At 37.9% G+C, this 23,227-nt stretch overlaps 1 protein-coding gene across 2 annotated transcripts in view; it reads left to right on the forward strand.

Annotated features, from left to right (window-relative positions):
- The window catches only part of DNAH14 (dynein axonemal heavy chain 14), a 526,180-nt gene that overhangs the window by 16,844 nt on the left and 486,109 nt on the right, over positions 1-23,227 (forward strand). Inside the window, exons 2-5 of one of the 2 annotated variants that reach the window (XM_045397720.2) lie at positions 3,527-3,636; positions 5,782-5,918; positions 17,595-17,744; positions 21,891-22,021. In XM_045397720.2, coding sequence (XP_045253655.2) covers positions 3,560-3,636; positions 5,782-5,918; positions 17,595-17,744; positions 21,891-22,021 — 495 coding nt within the window. In that variant the 5' untranslated portion in view covers positions 3,527-3,559. The remainder of the gene's footprint in view (positions 1-3,526; positions 3,637-5,781; positions 5,919-17,594; positions 17,745-21,890; positions 22,022-23,227) is intronic. The other variant, XM_045397721.2, reaches the window with a different exon arrangement.

Genomic DNA, 23,227 nt, shown 5'->3' on the forward strand with positions numbered 1-23,227 from the left:
GGCTCACTGCAAGCTCCGCCTCCCATGTTCACGCCATTCTCCTGCCTCAGCCTCCCGAGTAGCTGGGACTACGGGTGCCTGCCACCACGCCCGGCTAATTTTTTGTATTTTTACTAGAGACGGGGTTTCACCGTGGGCTCAATCTCCTGACTCGTGATCCACCTGCCTCGGCCTCCCAAACTGCTGAGATTACAGGCGTGAGCCACTGCACCCCGCCGGCATTTCTATTCTAGTAAGAACTACTCTTTTTTTTTTTTACGACGGAGTCTCTCTCTGCCGCCCAGGATGGAGTACAGTGGCCGGATCTCAGCTCACTGCAAGCTCCGCCTCCCGGGTTCACGCCATTCTCCTGCCTCAGCCTCCCAAGTAGCTGGGACTACAGGTGCCCGCCACCTCGCCCGGCTAGTTTTCTGTATTTTTAGTAGAGAAGGGGTTTCACCGTGTTAGCCAGGATGGTCTCGATTTCCTGACCTCGTGATCCGCCCGTCTCGGCCTCCCAAAGTGCTGTGATTACAGGCTTGAGCCACCGCGCCCGGCTAGTAAGAACTACTCTTACCCCTGGCTTATTTCAGTCTTAGTTGATTTATCTGATGCATATTCATTTGCCAGCTAAAACTTTTTCTATTCTCCATTGATTACAGTCTTTTTTTTTTTATGTCAGTTCTTTATTATTACTTTACTATACTTTTTTTTTTTTTTATTATACTTTAAGATCTAGGGTACATGTGCATAACGTGCAGGTTTGTTACATATGTATACTTGTGCCATGTTGGTGTGCTGCACCCATCAACTCGTCATTTACATCAGGTATAACTCCCAATGCAATCCCTCCCGCCGCCCCCCTCCCCGTGATAGGCCCCGGTGTGTGATGTTCCCCTTCCTGAGTCCAAGTGATCTGGTTGTTCAGTTCCCACCTATGAGTGAGAACATGCGGTGTTTGGTTTTCTGTTCTTGCGATAGTTTGCTGAGAATGGTGGTTTCCAGCTGCATCCATGTCCCTACAAAGGACACAAACTCATCCTTTTTTATGGCTGCATAGTATTCCATGGTGTATATGTGCCACATTTTCTTAATCCAGTCTGTCACTGATGGACATTTGAGTTGATTGCAAGTCTTTGTTATTGTGAATAGTGCCGTAATAAACATACATGTGCATGTGTCTTTATAGCAGCATGATTTATAATCCTTTGGGTATATACCCAGTAATGGGATGGCTGGGTCATATGGTACTTCTAGTTCTAGATCCTTGAGGAATCGCCATACTGTTTTCCATAATGGTTGAACTAGTTTACAATCCCACCAACAGTGTAAAAGTGTTCCTATTTCTCCACATCCTCTCCAGCACCTGTTGTTTCCTGACTTTTTAATGATCGCCATTCTAACTGGTGTGAGATGGTATCTCATTGTGGTTTTGATTTACATTTCTCTGAGGGCCAGTGATGATGAGCATTTTTTCATGTGTTGTTGGCTGTATGAATGTCCTCTTTTGAGAAATGTCTGTTCATATCCTTTGCCCACTTTTTGATGGGGTTGTTTGTTTTCTTCTTGTAAATTTGATTGAGTTCTTTGTAGGTTCTGGATATTAGCCCTTTGTCAGATGAGTACATTGCAAAATTTTCTCCCATTCTATAGGTTGCCTGTTCACTCTGATGGTAGTTTCTTTTGCTGTGCAGAAGCTCTTTAGTTTAATGAGATCCCATTTGTCAATTTTGGCTTTTGTTGCCATTGCTTTTGGTGTTTTAGACATGAAGTCCTTGCCCTTGCCTATGCCCTGAATGGTATTACCTAGGTTTTCTTCTAGGGTTTTTATGGTATTAGGTCTAACATTTAAGTCTCTAATCCATCTTGAATTAATTTTCGTATAAGGAGTAAGGAAAGGATCCAGTTTCAGCTTTCTACTTATGGCTAGCCAATTTTCCCAGCACCATTTATTAAATACGGAATCCTTTCCCCATTTCTTGTTTTTGTCAGGTTTGTCAAAGATCAGATGGCTGTAGATGTGTGGTATTATTTCTGAGGACTGTGTTCTGTTCCATTGGTCTAGATCTCTGTTTTGGTACCAGTACCATGCTGTTTTGGTTACTGTAGCCTTGTAGTATAGTTTGAAGTCAGGTAGCATGATGCCTCCAGCTTTGTTCTTTTGACTTAGGATTGTCTTGGAGATGCAGGCTCTTTTGTGGTTCCATATGAACTTTAAAGCAGTTTTTTCCAATTCTGTGAAGAAAGTCGTTGGTAGCTTGATGGGGATGGCATTGAATCTATAAATTCCCTTGGGCAGTATGGCCATTTTTCGCGATATTGATTCTTCCTATCCATGAGCATGGTATGTTCTTCCATTTGTTTGTGTCCTCTTTTATTTCACTGAGCAGTGGTTTGTAGTTCTCCTTGAAGAGGTCCTTTACATCCCTTGTAAGTTGGATTCCTAGGTATTTTATTCTCTTTGAAGCAATTGTGAATGGAAGTTCATTCATGATTTGGCTCTCTGTTTGTCTGTTACTGGTGTATAAGAATGCTTGTGATTTTTGCACATCAATTTTGTATCCTGAGACTTTGCTGAAGTTTCTTGTCAGCTAAAGGAGATTTTGGGCTGAGACAATGGGGTTTTCTAAATATACAATCATGTCATCTGCAAACAGGGACAATTTGACTTCTTCTTTTCCTAACTGAATACCCTTGATTTCTTTCTCTTGCCTGATTGCCCTAGCCAGAACTTCCAACACTATGTTGAATAGGAGTGGTGAGAGAGGGCATCCCTGTCTTGTGCCAGTTTTCAAAGGGAATGTTTCCAGTTTTTGCCCATTCAGTATGATATTGGCTGTGGGTTTGTCATAAATAGCTCTTATGATTTTGAGATACGTTCCATCAATACCAAATTTATTGAGAGTTTTTAGCATGAAGGGCTGTTGAATTTTTTTCCGGTCTTAAATTTTTACCTTTAATTCTTCAGTTATGGCGCATGGCCATGTAGCACATCAACTTTATTTAAAGACTTTCTGTATCTTGTTAGATTTCCCTCAGTAATCAGAAAGAAACTCACCTTTTTATATTTCATTACTGACTCCCTTTTGTTCTATTCTATGTGAAGAATGCTGGTAATATATGGATGTGGCCTTTTAGTGCTTAGTGAATGGTGAAATTAGTTCATCAACTTCAGCTACCACTTCTGATGACTTTCGCAAGTTCTTTTTGATAATTTCCCCTAAAAAAATAATCTTAAAACTTACCATTATCTTTAGCATGCTATTTAATGTAAACTAAAATTGTATGTACATAAACCAATGCATGTAAGATGGAAAAAAAATTGCCATAGAAAGGAAGTTAGACAATATAGAGATTGCCCTGAGAAAGCTAACTAGCTTTGTGAAGGGTTTGGAAATTATACTGTATATAAGAAACAAAGGCAGTCAGGATATTATATTAAGCCTATTGAGAAGCTGGGAACTATATATGCCATTTTGAATACCAATAGTCGTAGTTGTCAGATTGTATTGTATATTAAAGATAATAATGTGAATTTTTTTTACAGCCAGTTACTTTGTAGTTTCACTCAGAAAAACATATGGAGACATTTATACCCATTGATTTGACAACTGAAAATCAAGAGATGGACAAGGAGGAAACCAACACAAAACCAAGGTAAAAATAAGATAAAATATAATGAGAGTTTTTTCTAAAGTAAGATTTCAGCAGTGTATGGCTGGTGGTAAGCCATTCTGACAGTGAAAGACTTAAAATATATCAGAATTTACTGATGATTCTAGAGTTTAGAAAAACCTTAGTTTCTCAGGGAGTATTTTCTAACAAGATAGGCAAGTTAACACTGGTTGTTGGCTCCTTCCCCCAGACCAACCTTGGATATGCCAAAACAGTGAGAAGGAGGTTGTTGGATATGAGAAATTAACCAACAACTGAGAAATCCTAGGAAAGCAAAAGGCATCATTTGTAATAGTATTGAAAAATAGGTACATTAGATACATAAATACTTTTTTGTTTTTTGAGACAGAGTCTCGCTCTGTCACCTAGACTGGAATACAGTGGCATGATCTTGGCTCACAGTAACCTCTGCCTCCCAGGTTCAAGTGATTCTCCAACCTCAGCCTCCCTAGTAGCTAGGATTATAGGCACCCACCACCACACCTGGCTAATTTTTTTTGTAGTTTTAGTAGAGAAGGGGTTTCACTATTTTGGCCAGGCTGGTCTTGAACTCCTGACCTCATGATCCACCCACCTCAGCCTCCCAAATAAATACTATTTTTTCAAATGATGTAATTATGCCCTTTATGAAAAAATTATAAAGTTTAATTCAGAATTCAACAAAATTTATATAGAAAAGCAAAGGGTCAAGAATATGTAAAACACTCCTTAAAAAGAAAATCTGATAATCTTGACCTACAACTCTTAAAACTTATTATAAAGCTATCATAATTAAGGAGTGTGCTGTAGAAACAAGGATACACAAATAAAGAATAAAGAACCCAAGAACAGACCATTGTATTCATTTTAAGTGAACATAGACTTGGCGTTATAGGTTAGTGAAGATTAAGTGGGCATGTTCAATAATGGTGCTGTGACAATTGTATATCCTTATTGGCTGGGGGCAGGGGAAGAAATGGAGCCTGTCTCTTATAATATACCCAAAAGTCAAGGATTTAAGGACTTAATGTATTAATTAAAAGACTTGTAAAAGGTAGAACTTTATGTTAGGAAAACATATAAGCTCATTTTGTCATTACCTTGGACTGAGGAAAGATTTCTTAAGAAGTCATAAACAATACAAACCATAAAGGAAAATGCAGATAAATTATATTAAAATTAGTAACTTCTGTTTATAAAGACATCAAGAAAGTGAAAAGATAATTCCAAATGAGAGATATAAAGTGACAAAAGATTGCTGCTCAAAATGTGTAAATAACTACTACACATTGTTTACAAAATGGCAAAAAATTCAGTACCAAAAAAAAAAAAAAAAAAGGTGGGGAGTACAACAGATATAGATAGACATTTTAATGAAGAGGAAAATTTTCAAGATGTTTATAAACAAAGTGGGAACTCAAAACGCTCAAAGGAAAAGGATTTAAGAATAATACCTAATAAGCGATCTATAAATAAGTTCAAAGACATTGTGCTTTCTTTGTCATAGAAAAGAAATATTACCTTCTTAATGATTTGATTAAGTATTTTTCTTTAATATACCAATAGATAAAGTACTTTTTTTCCCTTAACAGTACATATAAGACTTTACAGAACCTAGAATTTTCTCTGCTTTATAAAACTGTGATCTATAATATAAGTCGATTGTAGGCAGTAATTTTGGATTCTGTTCTTATGAAAAAGTTTTTCCAACAGTAGAGAGTTGGCCAATGTCCTGTGAAAAAAAAGGAAGGCAATATATGGGTATGAAATTTCAGAAAATTGTGTTCTAACTTCACTCTGTTTAATTGGGTAACAGTTCTTATCTTCTAAAATGAGATCAAGATTCACAAGGCCCTAACACCAGTTAGACCTATTTAAAATCTAACTAGACTCTCCATGTAAATGTTGCAGATCTTTTTCAAAGTGCCTATCAAAAATATTTGAGTGAATATATATTATATTGTATTGTAAAGTCAGAATAAATATTTAATCTTTCAGTTATGGAGAATGTTAATCATAGTATTTATTAAACCTAAGAAGCTGTTTTAATTATAAATGTGAAATTGTAGGTAATATGCTAATAGCTCAGTATTTTGTTGGTGTGATTTTTCCATTTATTTTCTTAGAATTGTTTTCTTTGTCATTTAGACTTTTAAAATATGAAGAGAAAAAACATGAAGATATAAAACCATTAGAGACTCAACCAACTGAAATAGCAGAAAAGGAATTGGAATATAAAACAGTTAAAGCGTTCACTGAATCTTTGAAGTCAGAGAAAACAGAAGGTATTTATCAAGATTACTATTTAGGCATGTTGGTTTATATTTTAGTTTATGGAAATTGAAATAAATTTTTCATAGCATTAAATTAAGGAAACAAGTGAAACATATTGAAATATTAGTGTCTACTTTCAAAATATAAAGTTGGGTATTTTACTCACTTCATTAGTCATAGCAGTTAGCAGTGTCTTCAAATACAAAGCTTGCTCTTCAATGGGAACATAATCTAACCATTCATAATAATAATAAAAGTTACAGGAATATTACTAATACCAGTGAAATGTCAGAATATCTGATATGTCTATAGCACTTTACAGTTTCCATCACTTTTTCATGCATATCATGTCATTTTTTTGAGGTACAGACCTTACAGGAGGGTCACGGTTCTCCTAAGTCCCCAGTGCCTCTGACTGTGTTGTGATCTCCTTTATTGCTCTTACCTACTAGTATCTAATTACTCCCTCACATATTTCCATTTTTTAAGTCTTCTTTCCTTCCTCACTCAAATTCTACCATTTCCAGGATTTTATTTTATTTTATTTTATTTATTTATTTATTTATTTTTTGAGACGGAGTCTCGCTCTGTCGCCCAGGCTGGAGTGCAGTGGCCGGATCTCAGCTCACTGCAAGCTCCGCCTCCCAGGTTCACGCCATTCTCCTGCCTCAGCCTCCCAAGTAGCTGGGACTACAGGCGCCCGCCGCCTCGCCCGGCTAGTTTTTTGTATTTTTTTAGTAGAGACGGGGTTTCACCGTGTTAGCCAGGATGGTCTCGATTTCCTGACCTCGTGATCCGCCCGTCTCGGCCTCCCAAAGTGCTGGGATTACAGGCTTGAGCCACCGCGCCCGGCCTTGATTTTATTTTTTACCACAACTTCCTTTCTCATCCAACACTTTTATGTCCTCACTTTTATAAGCTTTCAGCCCCATTTATGGTGCTTGTGTGGGGAAAACTGTACCTCCTCTCCTTTGAAGTAAATCCTACCAGCTCATTTTGGAGCTCTGCTTCTGCCATTTCCTCAGGAAATTGGGGTCCATCAGATATGTTCTCTGATGTCTTTTTTTCTCCTGGCTCTTTTTCTGTCAGCACATAAACAAGCTACATGCTTAAACACCTTAAACAAAACAACCCAGAAACATCTTTGGTTCTGTATTGCCTTCTCACAGTTATCAGGATTCTTGAAAGAGTAGCCTAGACTTCCTTACCTCTAATTCATTCCTCAACCTGGATTCTACCTCTTTCCTTCTATTGGTAAGACTCTTTCAAGGTCACCAGATACCTCCTCGTCGTTAATCTTTATAAAATAATTAATTTGTAAATAAAATAATTTGCATTTCACTGCATCATTCTGCAATATTTTATTATTTGACCACTTATTTCCATTTTTTCCCCCTTGACTTTTAAGGAAATACTCACCTGGCTTTCTTTATACTTGTCTATCTGCTCATTTTCAGTCTCTTTTATGGGTTTTTTACTTCTCTGTGTTGCCTTTAAATGTTATTGTTTCTCAGGTGTTTTAGGGTCTGCCAAAATTAGTGTTTCCTCTTCTCTATGGACTAGACCATACTTTGTTTTTAGTAATAATATATAGTCATGTTCTGCATATGGCATTTTGTTCAATGATGGACTGAATATATGATGATGGTCCCATAAGATAATAATACTGTATTTTCACTGTACCTTTTCAACATTGAGATGTGTTTAGATACACAAATACATAGTATAGTGTTACAGTTGCCAACAGTATTCAGTACAGAAATGTGCTGTACAGATTTGTAGCCTAGGAGTAATAGTTTATTCCATATAGCCTTGGTATGTACTAGGCTGTACCACCTAGGTTTGCGTAAGTGCACCCTGTGATGTTTGTGTGACAAAATTGCCGAATGATGCATTTTTCAGAATGTATCCCTGTCATTCAGCAATACATGACTGTATTTCTTCCTATTTTACCTAATAAATGCATACTGCAAACAATATTTAGGTATACCTTTAGTTTTCTTCATCCTCTGCCTGAAGATGGGTGTATTTGATTTCTGGAAGGGGCCTGAGCTTCCAGAATTCTGGCCTTCATTGGGCCAGAATGTTTTAATCTGTGGAGTGCCTAGACCTTACAGATAGCTGTGTTTGCAGGCTTATCAAAGCTTTCCCTCCAACAGAGTGAAAAGTAGAGGGAGTACTCTGAGACTTTTGCTCGTTTTCTTAGGAAAGAGGAAAGAAATATAAGGCTAGATAGGGATACAAATGTTGGGTAAAGCAAGGATTTGCCCACGTTAAGGAATTTGTCATTATGCTTTGAAGATAAGAGCCACGGAAAGGTTTTAAGCAAGGAGTTAATATGAGGATTTCTGTTTTGCAAAGATCACTCTGGCTGTATATTGAAGAACAGATTGACAGAGAACAAGAATCAATACAGGGGGACCATTTAGGAGGCTGTAGATATTCTGAAGGTACAGTTATCAGTTATGGTGATGGGTTGGTGAGAGAGAAGGAGGTGTCAAAGATGATACCTACACCTTGGGCTTGCTTAAAATAACTAATAGTGGTCCCATTCACTAAGACTGGAAGTCCTTAAAAAAAGGTCAGGAGTTTAGAGGAAGGATCATGAGTTCAATTTTGGACATGTTGAATTTGGAGTACCTTTGACACATGCCAGTGATGTCTAGGAGGCAGTTGAATATATGTGTCAGGAGCTCAGAGAAGTTAGGGGTGAGGTGATGTATTTGGGAGTAATCATGTGTGTGGATGTTTAAGCCATAGCCATTGATGAGATTGACCAGGGACAATGTATAAAGTGAGACTAAAACAGGACCAAGGAAATGTAGCAGTTATGAGCCAGGTAAAGGACAGTGGCAAAGAACATGGGATTGGTCAGAGTTAAGCTGAATAGGATGACAAGAAAGAGAGAGTGGGAAGTGTCACAGCACTCAAAGGAAACAATTGTATCCAAAAGGAGAAGTGGTCTAAAGTATCAAATAACACTGGTAAGTAAAATGAGGACTAGAAAATGTCCATTGAATTTACTGACCTCGAGAATATGGGACTCGAGTGCTGTTTTTGTGACGTTCCAAAGCCAGACCAGATTGGATTAAGAAATGGATAGTAAATGAGAAAATAGAGTTAGTGACTATATGCAACTCTTCAGAGAAGTTTAGCTGTGAAGAAAGGCAGAATATAGACTGATAACCAGAGGGAGCTGTGATTTTATTTGAGATAGGAGCTGCTTGGATATGCAAAAGAAAAAAGGAGTAGTTAATAGTGTAGGCATGAAGAGACAGGATCTAAACAAAATGTGGAAAGGATTGGTCTTGGATGAGAGGAAAACCAGATACCTTTTTACTAAGTCAGGAGGACAGGAAGGAAAGATGGGTGCACAAGTGGGTTGCTTCATTTGCTTGAAAATGGCAAGTTGAAGGAATTCCCACTGATGCTTTTTTGTTCCCTGGGAAGTAGGCATTGAGATCATTTGGAGGAGAAAGACTGAAAGGTAAAGGTTTAGAGATTTGAGGAGCATGGAGAAAATCTGAAATAGTCATTGAAAAGGAAGAAGAGCAAGTTAGACAATAGGATTTTTGGTTTGCATTCAGGGTCCATTTGTGATTAATTAAAATGAATTTTGGGGGTTACCAATCCACATAGGACCTCTTTCTAATAGCACTGGAATGTGCAAATGTATGCAAAGAACACATAGAGTTGTTGTTTTTTCTTTACTATTATTATACTTTAAGTTCTAGGGTATATGTGCATAACGTGCAGGTTTGTTACATATATATACTTGTGCCATGTTGGTGTGCTGCACCCATCAACTCGTCAGCACCCATCAACTCGTCATTTACATCAGGTATAACTCCCAATGCAATCCCTCCCCCCCCGCCATGATAGGCCCGGATGTATGATGTTCCCCTTCCCGAGTCCAAGTGATCTCATTGTTCAGTTCCCACCTATGAGTGAGAACATGTGGTGTTTGGTTTTCTGTTCTTGCGATGGTTTGCTGAGAATGATGGTTTCCAGCTGCATCCATGTCCCTACAAAGGACACAAACTCATCCTTTTTTATGGCTGCATAGTATTCCATAGTGTATCTGTGCCACATTTTCTTTTTTTTTTTTTTTTTTTAAATTTATTTATTATTATTATACTTTAAGTTGTAGGGTACATGTGCATAATGTGCAGGTTTGTTACATATGTATACTTGTGCCATGTTGCTGTGCTGCACCCATCAACTCGTCATTTACATCAGGTATAACTCCCAATGCAATCCCTCCCCCTCCCCCCTCCCCGTGATAGGCCCCGGTGTGTGATGTTCCCCTTCCTGAGTCCGAGTGATCTCATTGTTCAGTTCCCACCTATGAGTGAGAACATGCGGTGTTTGGTTTTCTGTTCTTGTGATAGTTTGCTAAGAATGATGGATTCCAGCTGCATCCAAGTCCCTACAAAGGACTCAAACTCAACCTTTTTTATGGCTGCATAGTATTCCATGGTGTATATGTGCCACATTTTCTTAATCCAATCTGTCACTGATGGACATTTGGGTTGATTCCAAGTCTTTGCTATTGTGAATAGTGCTGCAATAAACATACGTGTGCATGTGTCTTTATAGCAGCATAATTTATAATCCTTTGGGTATATCCCCAGTAATGGGATGGCTGGGTCATATGGTACTTCTAGTTCTAGATCCTTGAGGAATCGCCATACTGTTTTCCATAATGGTTGAACTAGTTTACAATCCCAACAGCAGTGTTAAAGGGTTCCTATTTCTCCACATCCTCTCCAGCACCTGTTGTTTCCTGACTTTTTAATGATTGCCATTCTAACTGGTGTGAGATGGTATCTCATTGTGGTTTTGATTTGCATTTCTCTGACGGCCAGTGATGATGAGCATTTTTTCATATGTCTATTGGCTGTATGAATGTCTTCTTTTGAGAAATGTCTGTTCATATCCTTTGCCCACTTTTTGATGGGGTTGTTTGTTTTTTTCTTGTAAATTTGTTTGAGTTCTTTGTAGGTTCTGGATATTAGCCCTTTGTCAGATGAGTAGATTGCAAAAATTTTCTCCCATTCTATAGGTTGCCTGTTCACTCTGATGGTAGTTTCTTTTGCTGTGCAGAAGCTCTTTAGTTTAATGAGATCCCATTTGTCAATTTTGGCTTTTGTTGCCGTTGCTTTTGGTGTTTTAGACATGAAGTCCTTGCCTATGCCTATGTCCTGAATGGTATTACCTAAGTTTTCTTCTAGGGTTTTTATGGTATTAGGTCTAACATTTAAGTCTCTAATCCATCTTGAATTAATTTTCGTGTAAGGAGTAAGGAAAGGATCCAGTTTCAGCTTTCTACTTATGGCTAGCCAATTTTCCCAGCACCATTTATTAAATAGGGAATCCTTTCCCCATTTCTTGTTTTTGTCAGGTTTGTCAAAGATCAGATGGCTGTAAATGTGTGGTATTATTTCTGAGGACTGTGTTCTGTTCCATTGGTCTATATCTGTTTTGGTACCAGTACCATGCTGTTTTGGTTACTGTAGCCTTGTAGTATAGTTTGAAGTCAGGTAGCGTGATGCCTCCAGCTTTGTTCTTTTGACTTAAGATTGTCTTGGCAATGTGGGCTCTTTTTTGGTTGCATATGAACTTTAAAGTAGTTTTTTCCAATTCTGTGAAGAAAGTCGTTGGTAGCTTGATGGGGATGGCATTGAATCTATAAATTACCTTGGGCAGTATGGCCATTTTCACAATATTGATTCTTCCTATCCATGAGCATGGTATGTTCTTCCATTTGTTTGTGTCCTCTTTTATTTCACTGAGCAGTGGTTTGTAGTTCTCCTTGAAGAGGTCCTTTACATCCCTTGTAAGTTGGATTCCTAGGTATTTTATTCTCTTTGAAGCAATTGTGAATGGAAGTTCATTCATGATTTGGCTCTCTGTTTGTCTGTTACTGGTGTATAAGAATGCTTGTGATTTTTGCACATCAATTTTGTATCCTGAGACTTTGCTGAAGTTTCTTATCAGCTTAAGGAGATTTTGGGCTGAGACAATGGGGTTTTCTAAATATACAATCATGTCATCTGCAAACAGGGACAATTTGACTTCTTCTTTTCCTAACTGAATATGCTTTATCTCTTTCTCTTGCCTGATTGCCCTAGCCAGAACTTCCAACACTATGTTGAATAGGAGTGGTGAGAGAGGGCATCCCTGTCTTGTGCCAGTTTTCAAAGGGAATTTTTCCAGTTTTTGCCCATTCAGTATGATATTGGCTGTGGGTTTGTCAGTTTGTCATAAATAGCTCTTATGATTTTGAGATACATTCCACCAATACCAAATTTATTGAGAATTTTTAGCATGAAGGGCTGTTGAATTTTGTCAAAGGCCGTTTCTGCATCTATTGAAATAATCATGTGATTTTTGTCTTTGGTTCTGTTTATATGCTCGATTACGTTTATTGATTTGTGTATGTTGAACCAGCTTTGCATCCCAGGGATGAAGCCCACTTGATCATGGTGGATAAGCTTTTTGATGTGCTGCTGGATCCGGTTTGCCAGTATTTTATTGAGGATTTTTGCATCGATGTTCATCAGGGATATTGGTCTAAAATTCTCTTTTTTTATTGTGTCTCTGCCAGGCTTTGGTATCAGGATGATGTTGGCCTCATAAAATGAGTTAGGGAGGATTCCCTCTTTTTCTATTGATTGGAATAGTTTCAGAAGGAATGGTACCAGCTCCTCCTTGTACCTCCAGTAGAATTCAGCTGTGAATCCATCTAGTCCTGGACTTTTTGGTTGGTAGGCTAGTAATTATTGCCTCAATTTCAGAGCCTGCTATTGGTCCATTCAGGGATTCAGCTTCTTCCTGGTTTAATCTTGGGAGAGTGTAAGTGTCCATGAAATTATCCATTTCTTCTAGATTTTCTAGTTTATTTGTGTAGAGGTGTTTATAGTATTCTCTGATGGTAGTTTGTATTTCTGTGGGGTCGGTGGTAATATCCCCTTTATCATTTTTTATTGCGTCTATTTGATTCTTCTCTCTTTTCTTCTTTATTAGTCTTGCTAGTGGTCTATCAATTTTGTTGATCTTTTCTAAAAACCAACTCCTGGATTCATTGATTTTTTGGAGGGTTTTTTGTGTCTCTATCTCCTTCAGTTCTACTCTGATCTTAGTTATTTCTTGCCTTCTGCTAGCTTTTGAATGTGTTTGCTCTTGCTTCTCTAGTTCTTTTAATTTTGATGTTAGAGTGTCAATTTTAGATCTTTCCAGCTTTCTCTTGTGAGCATTTAGTGCTATAAATTTCCCTCTACACACTGCTTTAAATGTGTCCCAGAGATTCTGGTATGTTGTATCTTTGTTCTCATTGGTTTCAAAGAACATCTTTATTTCTGCCTTCATTTCGTTATGTACCCAGTAGTCATTCAGGAGCAGGTTATTCAGTTTCCATGTAGTTGAGCAGTTTTGATTGAGTTTATTAGTCCTGAGTTCTAGTTTGATTGCACTGTGGTCTGAAAGACAGTTTGTTATAATTTCTGTTCTTGTCCATTTGCTGAGGAGTGCTTTACTTCCAATTATGTGGTCAATTTTGGAATAAGTGTGATGTGGTGCTGAGAAGAATGTATATTCTGTTGATTTGGGGTGGAGAGTTCTATAGATGTCTATTAGGTTCTCCATTTGCTTGGTAGATCTTCCTCCATCCCTTTATTTTGAGCCTATGTGTGTCTCTGCATGTGAGATGGGTCTCCTGAATACAGCAGACTGATGGGTCTTGACTCTTTATCCAGTTTGCCAGTCTGTGTCTTTTAATTGGAGCATTTAGTCCATTTACACTTAGGGTTAATATTATTTTGTGTGAACTTGATCCTGCCATTATGATATTAACTGGTTATTTTGCTCGTTAGTTGATGCAGTTTCTTCCTAGCATCGATGGTCTTTACATTTTGGCATGTTTTTGCAATGGGTGGTACCGGTTGTTCCTTTCCATGTTTAGTGCTTCCTTCAGGGTCTCTTGTAAGGCAGGCCTAGTGGTGACAAAATCTCTAAGCATTTGCTTATCTGTAAAGTATCTTATTTCTCCTTCACGTATGAAACTTAGTTTGGCTGGATATGAAATTCTGGGTTGAAAATTCTTTTCTTTAAGAATGTTGAATATTGGCCCCCACTCTCCTCTGGCTTGGAGAGTTTCTGCCGAGAGATCTGCTGTTAGTCTGGTGGGCTTCCCTTTGTGGGTAACCTGACCTTTCTCTCTGGCTGCTCTTAACATTTTTTCCTTCATTTCAGCTTTGGTGAATCTGGCAATTATGTGTCTTGGAGTTGCTCTTCTCGGGGAGTATCTTTGTGGCATTCTCTGTATTTCCTGAATTTGAATGTTGGCCTGCCCTACTAGGTTGGGGAAGTTCTCCTGGATGATATCCTGAAGAGTGTTTTCCAACTTGGTTCCATTTTCCCCCTCACTTTCAGCCACCCCAATCAGACGTAGATTTTATCTTTTTACATAATCCCATACTTCTTGCAGGCTTTGTTCATTTCTTTTTCTTCTTTTTTCTTTTGGTTTCTCTTCTCACTTCATTTCATTCATTTGATCCTCAATCGCTGATACTCTTTCTTCCAGTTGATCGAGTCGGTTACTGAAGCTTGTGCATTTGTCACTTATTTCTCATGTCATGGTTTCATCTCTGTCAGTTCGTTTATGGCCTTCTCTGCATTAATTATTCTAGTTATCAATTCTTCCACTCTTTTTTCAAGATTTTTAGTTTCTTTGCGCTGGATACGTAATTCCTCCTTTAGCTCTGAGAAGTTTGATGGTCTGAAGCCTTCTTCTCTCATCTCGTCAAAGTAATTCTCCGTCCAGCTTTGATCCGTTGCTGGCGATAGCTGCGTTCCTTTGCAGGGGGAGATGCGCTCTTATTTTTTGAATTTCCAGCTTTTCTGCCCTGCTTTTTCCCCATCTTTGTGGTTTTATCTGCCTCTGGTCTTTGATGATGGTGACATACTGATGGGGTTTTGGTGTGGGTATCCTTCCTGTTTGTTAGTTTTCCTTCTAACCGTCAGGACCCTCAGCTCTAGGTCTATTGGAGATTGCTTGAGGTCCACTCCAGACCCTGTTTGCCTGGGTATCAGCAGCAGAGGCTGCAGAAGATAGAATATTGCTGAACAGCGAGTGTACCTGTCTGATTCTTGCTTTGGAAGCTTCCTCTCAGGGGTGTACTCCACCGTGTGAGGTGTGGGGTGTCGGTCTGCCCCTAGTGGGGGATGTCTCCCAGTTAGGCTACTCAGGGGTCAGGGACCCACTTGAGCAGGCAGTCTGTCCGTTCTCAGATCTCAGCCTCTGTGTTGGGAGATCCACTGCTCTCTTCAAAGCTGTCAGACAGAGTCGTTTGCATCTGCAGAGGTTTCTGCTGGTTTTGTTGTTGTTGTTGTTGTTTAGCTGTGCCCTGTCCCCAGAGGTGTAGTCTACAGAGACAGGCAGGCCTCCTTGAGCTGCTGTGAGCTCCACCCAGTTCGAGCTTCCCAGCGGCTTTGTTTACCTACTTAAGCCTCAGCAATGGCGGGCACCCCTCCCCCAGTCTCGCTGCTGCCTTGCAGTTAGATGGCAGACTGCTGTACTGGCAATGAGGGAGGCTCCCTGGGCCTGGGACCCTCTCGGCCAGGTGTGGGATACAATCTCCTGATGTGCCCGTTTGCTAAGACCCTTGGTAAAGCGCAGTATTGGGGTGGGAGTTACCCGATTTTCCAGGTGTTGTGTGTCTCAGTTCCCCTGGCTAGGAAAAGGGATTCCCTTCCCCCTTGTGCTTCCCAGGTGAGGCGATGCCTCGCCCTGCTTCAGCTCTCGCTGGTCGGGCTGTAGCAGCTGACCAGCACCGATTGTCCGGCAATCCCTAGTGAGATGAACCCAGTACCTCAGTTGAAAATGCAGAAATCACCTGTCTTCTGTGTTGCTCGTGCTGGGAGCTGGATACTGGAGCTGTTCCTATTCGGCCATCTTGCTCCGCCCCCTAGAGTTGGTTTTATCCAGGGTCAGTGTTTTGCCATACAGGTGAGGCCAACAGATAGAGGGAGTTTTAGGATATTGGCAAGACTGCTGCGGAAAGACGTAATCTAAGCTGGATAAAGAGAAAGATGAAATAAAATAGAGGGATGATGGATTGTAAGAAAGCAATAGAGCAATGGACTGGAGTTCCTGATGAACTTAAAGAATGGTCATGTTGGGAGAATTAAACAAGCTGAGAGGATGGAGGGCAAGTGATGACAAGCACTATTATGTAATTGGGAATGTGGTTGGTTGATGTAGAGTTAGTGATGGGAGGACATCCAGAAAAGAGGGGAGGAGAGCACAGCTTTAGACAGGTCTTAATTCATGAACACTGAAGTCATCCACATGATGGCAGATTTAGTATGGTGAAAGTTGGCTCTCCCTTTAGCCAGAGTTCCAGATTGAGTGACCAGGCAATTGGTACTTATCAATAAAGAGTGGAAGAATATAGTGTAATCAAAAAGCATGAGCTTCAAAGGAATAGATTTTTATGTTATTTATAAAGAAAGAGGGCAAGTTGTAATGATTTGGAAGTGGTGAATGGAGAGTGAGGAGTGTTAAAACAAGCTCACTTTCCAATCTTGAGGTAAATTGAGTGTGGGAATATACAGCCACTAACCAGAGGGTTGCATGTCAGTAGTGCCATAGGGAATAACTAGATTTCAACTAAGGTAGAGAGGAATAGAGTTTAAAGATAGAAGAAAGTTTTCACAACTACCTCACGAATCTTTCCACTAATGCCACATTTTTTTTTCATTGTGATCTCCTGAACAATTCTCTTGTTTTCTTATCTTTCTCTCATCCCCAGCTACCCTTCTCCTCACTACCCCACAATTGAAAGCCTTACCACCATTCAACATTTGGTCTTTGGAACAGGAGAGGTCTGTGGTTTCCTCTGATTATACAAGTGGGAAATTGTCTCTCTCTCTTCTGAATTAGGACTATTGGTTGAAATAAAACTTATTATTTATTTCATTTGTACCCCTTTGTTTTGTTTGTAATTATCCTGTCTTTTGCCTTCCTAAATTGTAGCACAGTGCCTTGCACTACAGAAGTATTTGTTAAATGAATGAGAACAAGACAATGTATTTCTTTCTTCAAAGCTCTGTTTTTACTATTTTCCCCATTCTTCTATGTGTTAAGTCTACCAATTAGGCAAGCCATAGACAAAATAAGAAATAGACCTTTTGTTACTTTTCTATATTTATATCTAAATATTTTCTCTGCTCAGTTATCAAATTACAGTTAATTAAAAGGGTCATTTCTGTATTTATTTCATGTGAGGACTCACACTTTAAAGATTTAGTATCATATTCAAAAATCACAATTACTTTTGTATCAACCTAATAATAAAGTTAACTAACATTTACCTTAGTAAGCACTTACTGTGTGCTTTAAATGTATTAACTAATTTAATTCTTGTAACAACCTATGAGGTTCTTACTATGACAATTCTCATTTCAAAGGTGAGGAAAGCAAGGCAGATAGGTAACTTACAAAGTAAATCACATGACTATGAGTGTTAAAGCTTGTATATGAGCTTGGAACCCAGGCAGCCTGTGCTCTTAACTACTATGCTATACTGTCTTATATAATCATTAACTGTATTGCTGGGTATGTGGAATTACTATGGTATTATTTATATCTCACACTATTCAGTTAATAATGGTTTTATTTTCATATTACCTTAAAGAAAATATAACTCAACAACATATGGTTTCTCCAGAACCAGCTTCGCTTAGGGAGAAAGGGAAGTCATGGAGAAAAAAGGATCAAACTCATGCTTGTCCAAAAGTTAGGAAAGCCAGGCCTGTGTCATATGATAGAACAGGTATGTGGTATCATTGAACCAGATTGCTTAGAAATCACTATACTTTTTCAAATTATTCTGTGGTTTGTTTTCTTATATTGGACACTGACTTTAGAAAAAACAGTATTACCGAATTTTATGTGTTTGGTTGCTTAAAGGATTATTAAAATGCTTTTTAAGTTCTTTTTGAAAATCTAAAATATTACATTGAATAATTGACAGAGATTGTTTAATCACTGTTCTTAATTAAGAACAATCTCTGAAGGCTATGATTTTAGAACTATAATATAAACTGTATAGTGTTTTACATATAACTGTAGTAAAACTTGATGATTTCATTTTATTTAACAATTTTATACCTTTGTCTGATAGTTTAAATCTCCAAATAAATAGTTTATTTAAATAGATTTTCTTCCACTAACATCTTCTAGTTTGTGTTTTCTCTATGCCTGAAATTCTTCTTAGTATTAATATTTTAAATTTTATAAGAGAAAGAAAACTTTTCTATTTTCATTGAAACACCATGATACAGAGGTGGATTTATCATAAAGCTATTGAAGCCTAAGCTTCAGGGCCCCTGACTCACACAGGCTTCGCCCTTTCTTTAAATAAATATCCTCAAAATTATAAGTACCTCATACAGCACAAAACTTGCACAGACGTGGTGTTGTTCATGCCCTCGTAGAATTCTCTCGCCTTAAATGTGGAAAGGACCTGTGAATGCTTCTAACTAATAGGTGATGGGCTGTCAATGCTGTGATTATATTACATTATCCAAGACTCCATCTTGCTGGTGGACTTGTTCTAGAGTCTCTCCCCTTTGCTGGCTTTGAAGAAGCAAGCTACTATGACTCAAATCACAAGGAAACGAGTTCTTACAACCTCAGGGAGCTTGGAAGCAGATCTTTTCCCAATAGAGCCTCCAAATGAGAATCCATTACCAACCAACACCATGATTACAGCCTTTGAGACTTTAAGCAGAGGATGCAGTTAAGCTGTATCTAGACTCCTGACCCACAGAAACTGTGAGATAGAAAATACATGTTGTTTGAAGCCACTAAATTTGCAGTAATTTGTTATGCATTGTTTTAGTCCATTCTCACACTGCTATGCAGAAATACCTGAGACAGGGTATTTTATAAAGGGAAAGGGTTTAATTCACTCACAGTTCTGCATTCCTGGGGAGGCCTCAGAAAACTTACAAGGTAAAGGAGAAGCAGGCACCTTTTTCACAGTGTGGCAGGATGGAGTGAGTGCAAACAGGGGAAATGCCACATGCTTATAAAACAATCAGATCTCTTGAAACTCACTCATTATCATGAGAACAACATGGGGGAAACCACCCCCATGATCCACTTACTCCACCTGGTCCCACGCTTGACACATGGGGATTATGGGGATTACAATTCAAGGTGAGAGATTTGGGTGAGGACACAGAGCCACACCATATCATGCATCCAGGAAACTGATACAGTGGCTTTATTGCAACAAATGTTGCTGTACATTAAGAATTCTTAGTATTTAGTTGCATTGTCCTTTAGTGTTTTGAAACTGGTATCTAGTGTAAGAAAGGCCAGTAATTTAGGTTTAATGGTTGCCAGATAAATAAAATTCTAATTCTTTACTGATTGCATTTCTTTAATTTGCTTCCCTCATTTAGCTTCTATAAATTCATGAATACGTAAACTGGTAAAGACCTAAGTAGCATTTTGTTTAGATTTTAAAACAATTATTAAATATTTCAAATATACAATATAGAGAAAATAATTTAGTATTCATGTACTCATTACCAGGGTTTAACAACATTTAGTCATTTTTTTAAAAAAGGAAGTTGTAGACAGAATTCTAATATGCCCTCCAGTATTCCTACCCTCTGGTGTACATGCTTTGTGTAATTGCCTACTCCTAAGTGGAAATAGAACCTGTGAATAAGATAGACTGTCACTCCCATGCTTTTATATTATTTATATGGCAAACGGATTTTCAGATGTATTTAAGACCCTTAATCAGTTGACTTTAAATTTATCAAAGGAGACTATTAGAGGCAAGCCTGACCTAATCAGATAAACCCTTAAGAGACCGCAAGTAGTAGCAGAGGCCCTGCCACTGCCTTTGAAGGAGCAAACTGCCGTGTTGTAGAGAGGGCCACATGGCAAGAACCCTAAAGTTCGCTGAGAACTGTACCCAGCCAACTACCAAGAAAATGGGGACCTCAGTAATACAGCCATAAGGAAACGAATTCCACCTCAAACCTGAGGAGCTTAGAGGCAAGTCTTTCGCTAGCCCAGCCTCCAGATAAGGGCATGGTCAGCTGACACTTTGGTTTCAGTCCTGTAAGACCCTGAGCAGAGGACCCAGCCAAAATTTGCCAGACTCCTGACCTTGTTTCTTTTTAGTAAGCATTCTTGATTCTGTCATGAACTAACCTAACTCTTTTTTAGAAAGATGTTTTCTTTCCAGCTTTTTGAAAGTTATGCCTTCCTTATATTTTACTATTTATTCTAAAAAAGGGTTCTTTATTTGCTGAAATTGCCTCCATTTTTGAACAGTCTTTGTCAGATCTGTTGAATCTGCCAAATCACACTCAAAAATGAAAGTGCTAATTTATGATACTTTCATGATATTACACAAGGGGAATACCCTTGCCAATAGCTGATATTTTCCAATTTTAAATTTTTTGCCAGTCTGAGTGAGATATGTGTTTTAATTTTTATTTTATTTGCAATTCCCTGATTACTAATGAGGTTGAATACTTTTCCATATGTTTATGGGCCGTTTATCTTTTCCTGTAAATTTTTTGTTCATCTTTTTATCAAAATGTTTATTTTTTAATCGTTAAGAATTCTTGAGATATTTGGTATAGTAATCTCTAGCCTGTTATATAGGTTATAAACATCTTTTTAAAATGTGTTAATTACATTTTAACTTTGTGTATGGTGGTTTTTCTTGTATATAAGTTGCTAAGTTTGAGCAAGTCAAATGTATCATTGTTTTCCTTTTAACATGCTTTGATTCTTTTTCAAGAAGCCTTCACTACCCCAGTTTTATAAACATATTCTGCCATATTTTCTTCTAGTATTTCTATAATTTGTTTTTCCACATTTACAGCTCTAATCCATCTATAATTTATGCTTGCATATAACTGCATATTTATTTCAAATGGCTAACCACTTTTGCATTATGATTTATTGAATAGTTAATCGTTCTTCTGTTGATTTGAATTATCTTTTTCACTTATTAGATTGGCTTGTATACGTAGTTATATTTCGAAACTCTAATTTGTTCTACTTCTTTGCTTTTCTATGTCAATATCACACTATTTTGATTTCTAGAAGGTATATATTTTTATATCTGGGTCTATAATGTTACTTATCCTCTTGTCAGACATACACAGTTGTACCATATCCTTAATACTAATTTTCAATACCTCACCTAGGGCACAAAATGTAAAGAGGGACTCACTCTTAGAGTCATGCAAGTGCCTCATCCTAGTTATCATACTGTCTTATACAAGAGCTCAAGTCTCATTTAATCCTTAGAAAAGAAGTTGTTTTAGTCCAATGTGTTTGTAATTTCTAGAGGGCCAGAAATATAACTTCTTAGCATGGCTTTCTGTATGCTTCTCTTTCCAAGATTTGTTCTATCAAGAAAATAAGTTTAAGGGCCAACAGGACAACCTGTATAGCATAGTGAATAAAAGCCAAGAAAAGAGACTCTTTCAAGAACGAGAGGATTGTCAACTGTTGGCTAAGAGATTGAGAGATGATCTGAAAGGTGTCTGTGGGATGAGTATCCTTAGGAAAAATATTTCCATCCCACCCTGTCATCCCTGCTTTTCTGATCCAACTGCCCCTCCCCTAGCTTAGGCATTTATTAAGAAAAGCCTTATAACCAGTTCCTGTTCCTAGTCTCTTCTCTTATTACTACCTGTGTAATTATGAATTAGGTCTTTCGTGACGTCTTTCTTAAATTGATAAATATTATTCCCTCTTTCCAACTTCTGTTAAAACTGAATTTTAAGCTATATTTTCTCCTCTAATAATATAATCGTTTAAGTTACCATTTAGATTTTTTTCTCTATATAGAAATATTTGGAATATTTTGCATTATCCTTAAGTGATGCCCACATTTGCACTTATATTGGATTTTTAAATTGTTCTATACCAGAACCAAAAGATGATGATGTGATAAGAAATATTATTAGGCTACGAGAAAAGCTTGGTTGGCAAACTGTATTACCGCAGCACAGTCTGAAATATGGAAGTTCCAAAATTGCAGTTCAGAAGATTACTTTAAAGGTATTGTTCTATTTTATTTAATTTTGATCTTTAAAAATCAATGTTGAAATTGTATTTTTATTTTTATTTCATTTCAGATATTATGTCAAAGTCAAACATTACATTAATATCAAGTTACAATTATTTCATGGTAAATGCAAAAGTATTTGACATCATTTCATTTTACTTATTTAAGAAATGGAGAATAGATCAAGCATATAAACTTTAAGTCTATGACACATCAAAATGTATGTGTTTGTCCCCTCTTATCACTTTCTTTGAGTGAGTCCCCAGGAAAGGTGTATCATCTGCCTGAAACTTGAATCTACTGTTTGGTTTCTGGATATCACTTTTTCTGTGATTTAAGAAGAAATTGTTAGGTAATGTAACATTCTATTCTTCTCACACTCTAACTCCCTGGTACTTGATTTTCTATCTCATCTGGTCTGTGTTTCCTTATGCTATTCATTTTTTTCTTACCCATTAGCCTCTGTCTTCAGAGAAATTTTAGCTTGTCCAAGGTCACATGACCAGAGGGTAGAAGCTGTGGTAAGAACTAAGGTTTGTGTCCTGAGACCTCATTTATTACAGGTGCTCTAAGATTGAACAGGATCATCTCTCCCTACTGTTAGAAAGGGGACTCTCAAAATGTGGTCCCCAGACAAGCAACACTGGAATCACCTTAGAACTTACTAGACATACATATTCTTATCTGCACCCTAGACCCACTGAATCAGAAACCTTTGGAGGCAGAGCCTTGCAATCTGTATTTTATTCAGTTCTCCACGATTCTAATACACAATTAAGAACCACTGCTCCCAACCAAGGATCAGCAGATTTTTTTCTGAAGAGGACCAGGTAATAAATACTTTAGATTTTGCAACTACTCAACTCTGTCACTGTAGTACCAAAGCATTGATAGATAATACATACATAAATGGATGTGACTGTGTTCCAATAAAACTTTATTTACAAAAACAGGCACCTTGCCCTGCTCTACACTGTTACCATGAAGATAAATCATCTTTTGATCATTTTTCAGAGGCAACAATGTGAAGGAAAGTACATGTATAATTGAATCAGATTTACCTAGTTTTGAACCTGTACACTCACCATGTTATCAAGTTCCTAACCTCTTGAGCTTTAGTTTTTTGACCTTGAAATGGAGATAATAATAGTTACCATGGAGGACTGTGAAAATTAAATATATGCCATGGTGCCTGGCAG

This window comes from Macaca fascicularis, chromosome 1, assembly GCF_037993035.2.
Source record: "Macaca fascicularis isolate 582-1 chromosome 1, T2T-MFA8v1.1".
NCBI classification, from domain to species: domain Eukaryota; kingdom Metazoa; phylum Chordata; class Mammalia; order Primates; family Cercopithecidae; genus Macaca; species Macaca fascicularis.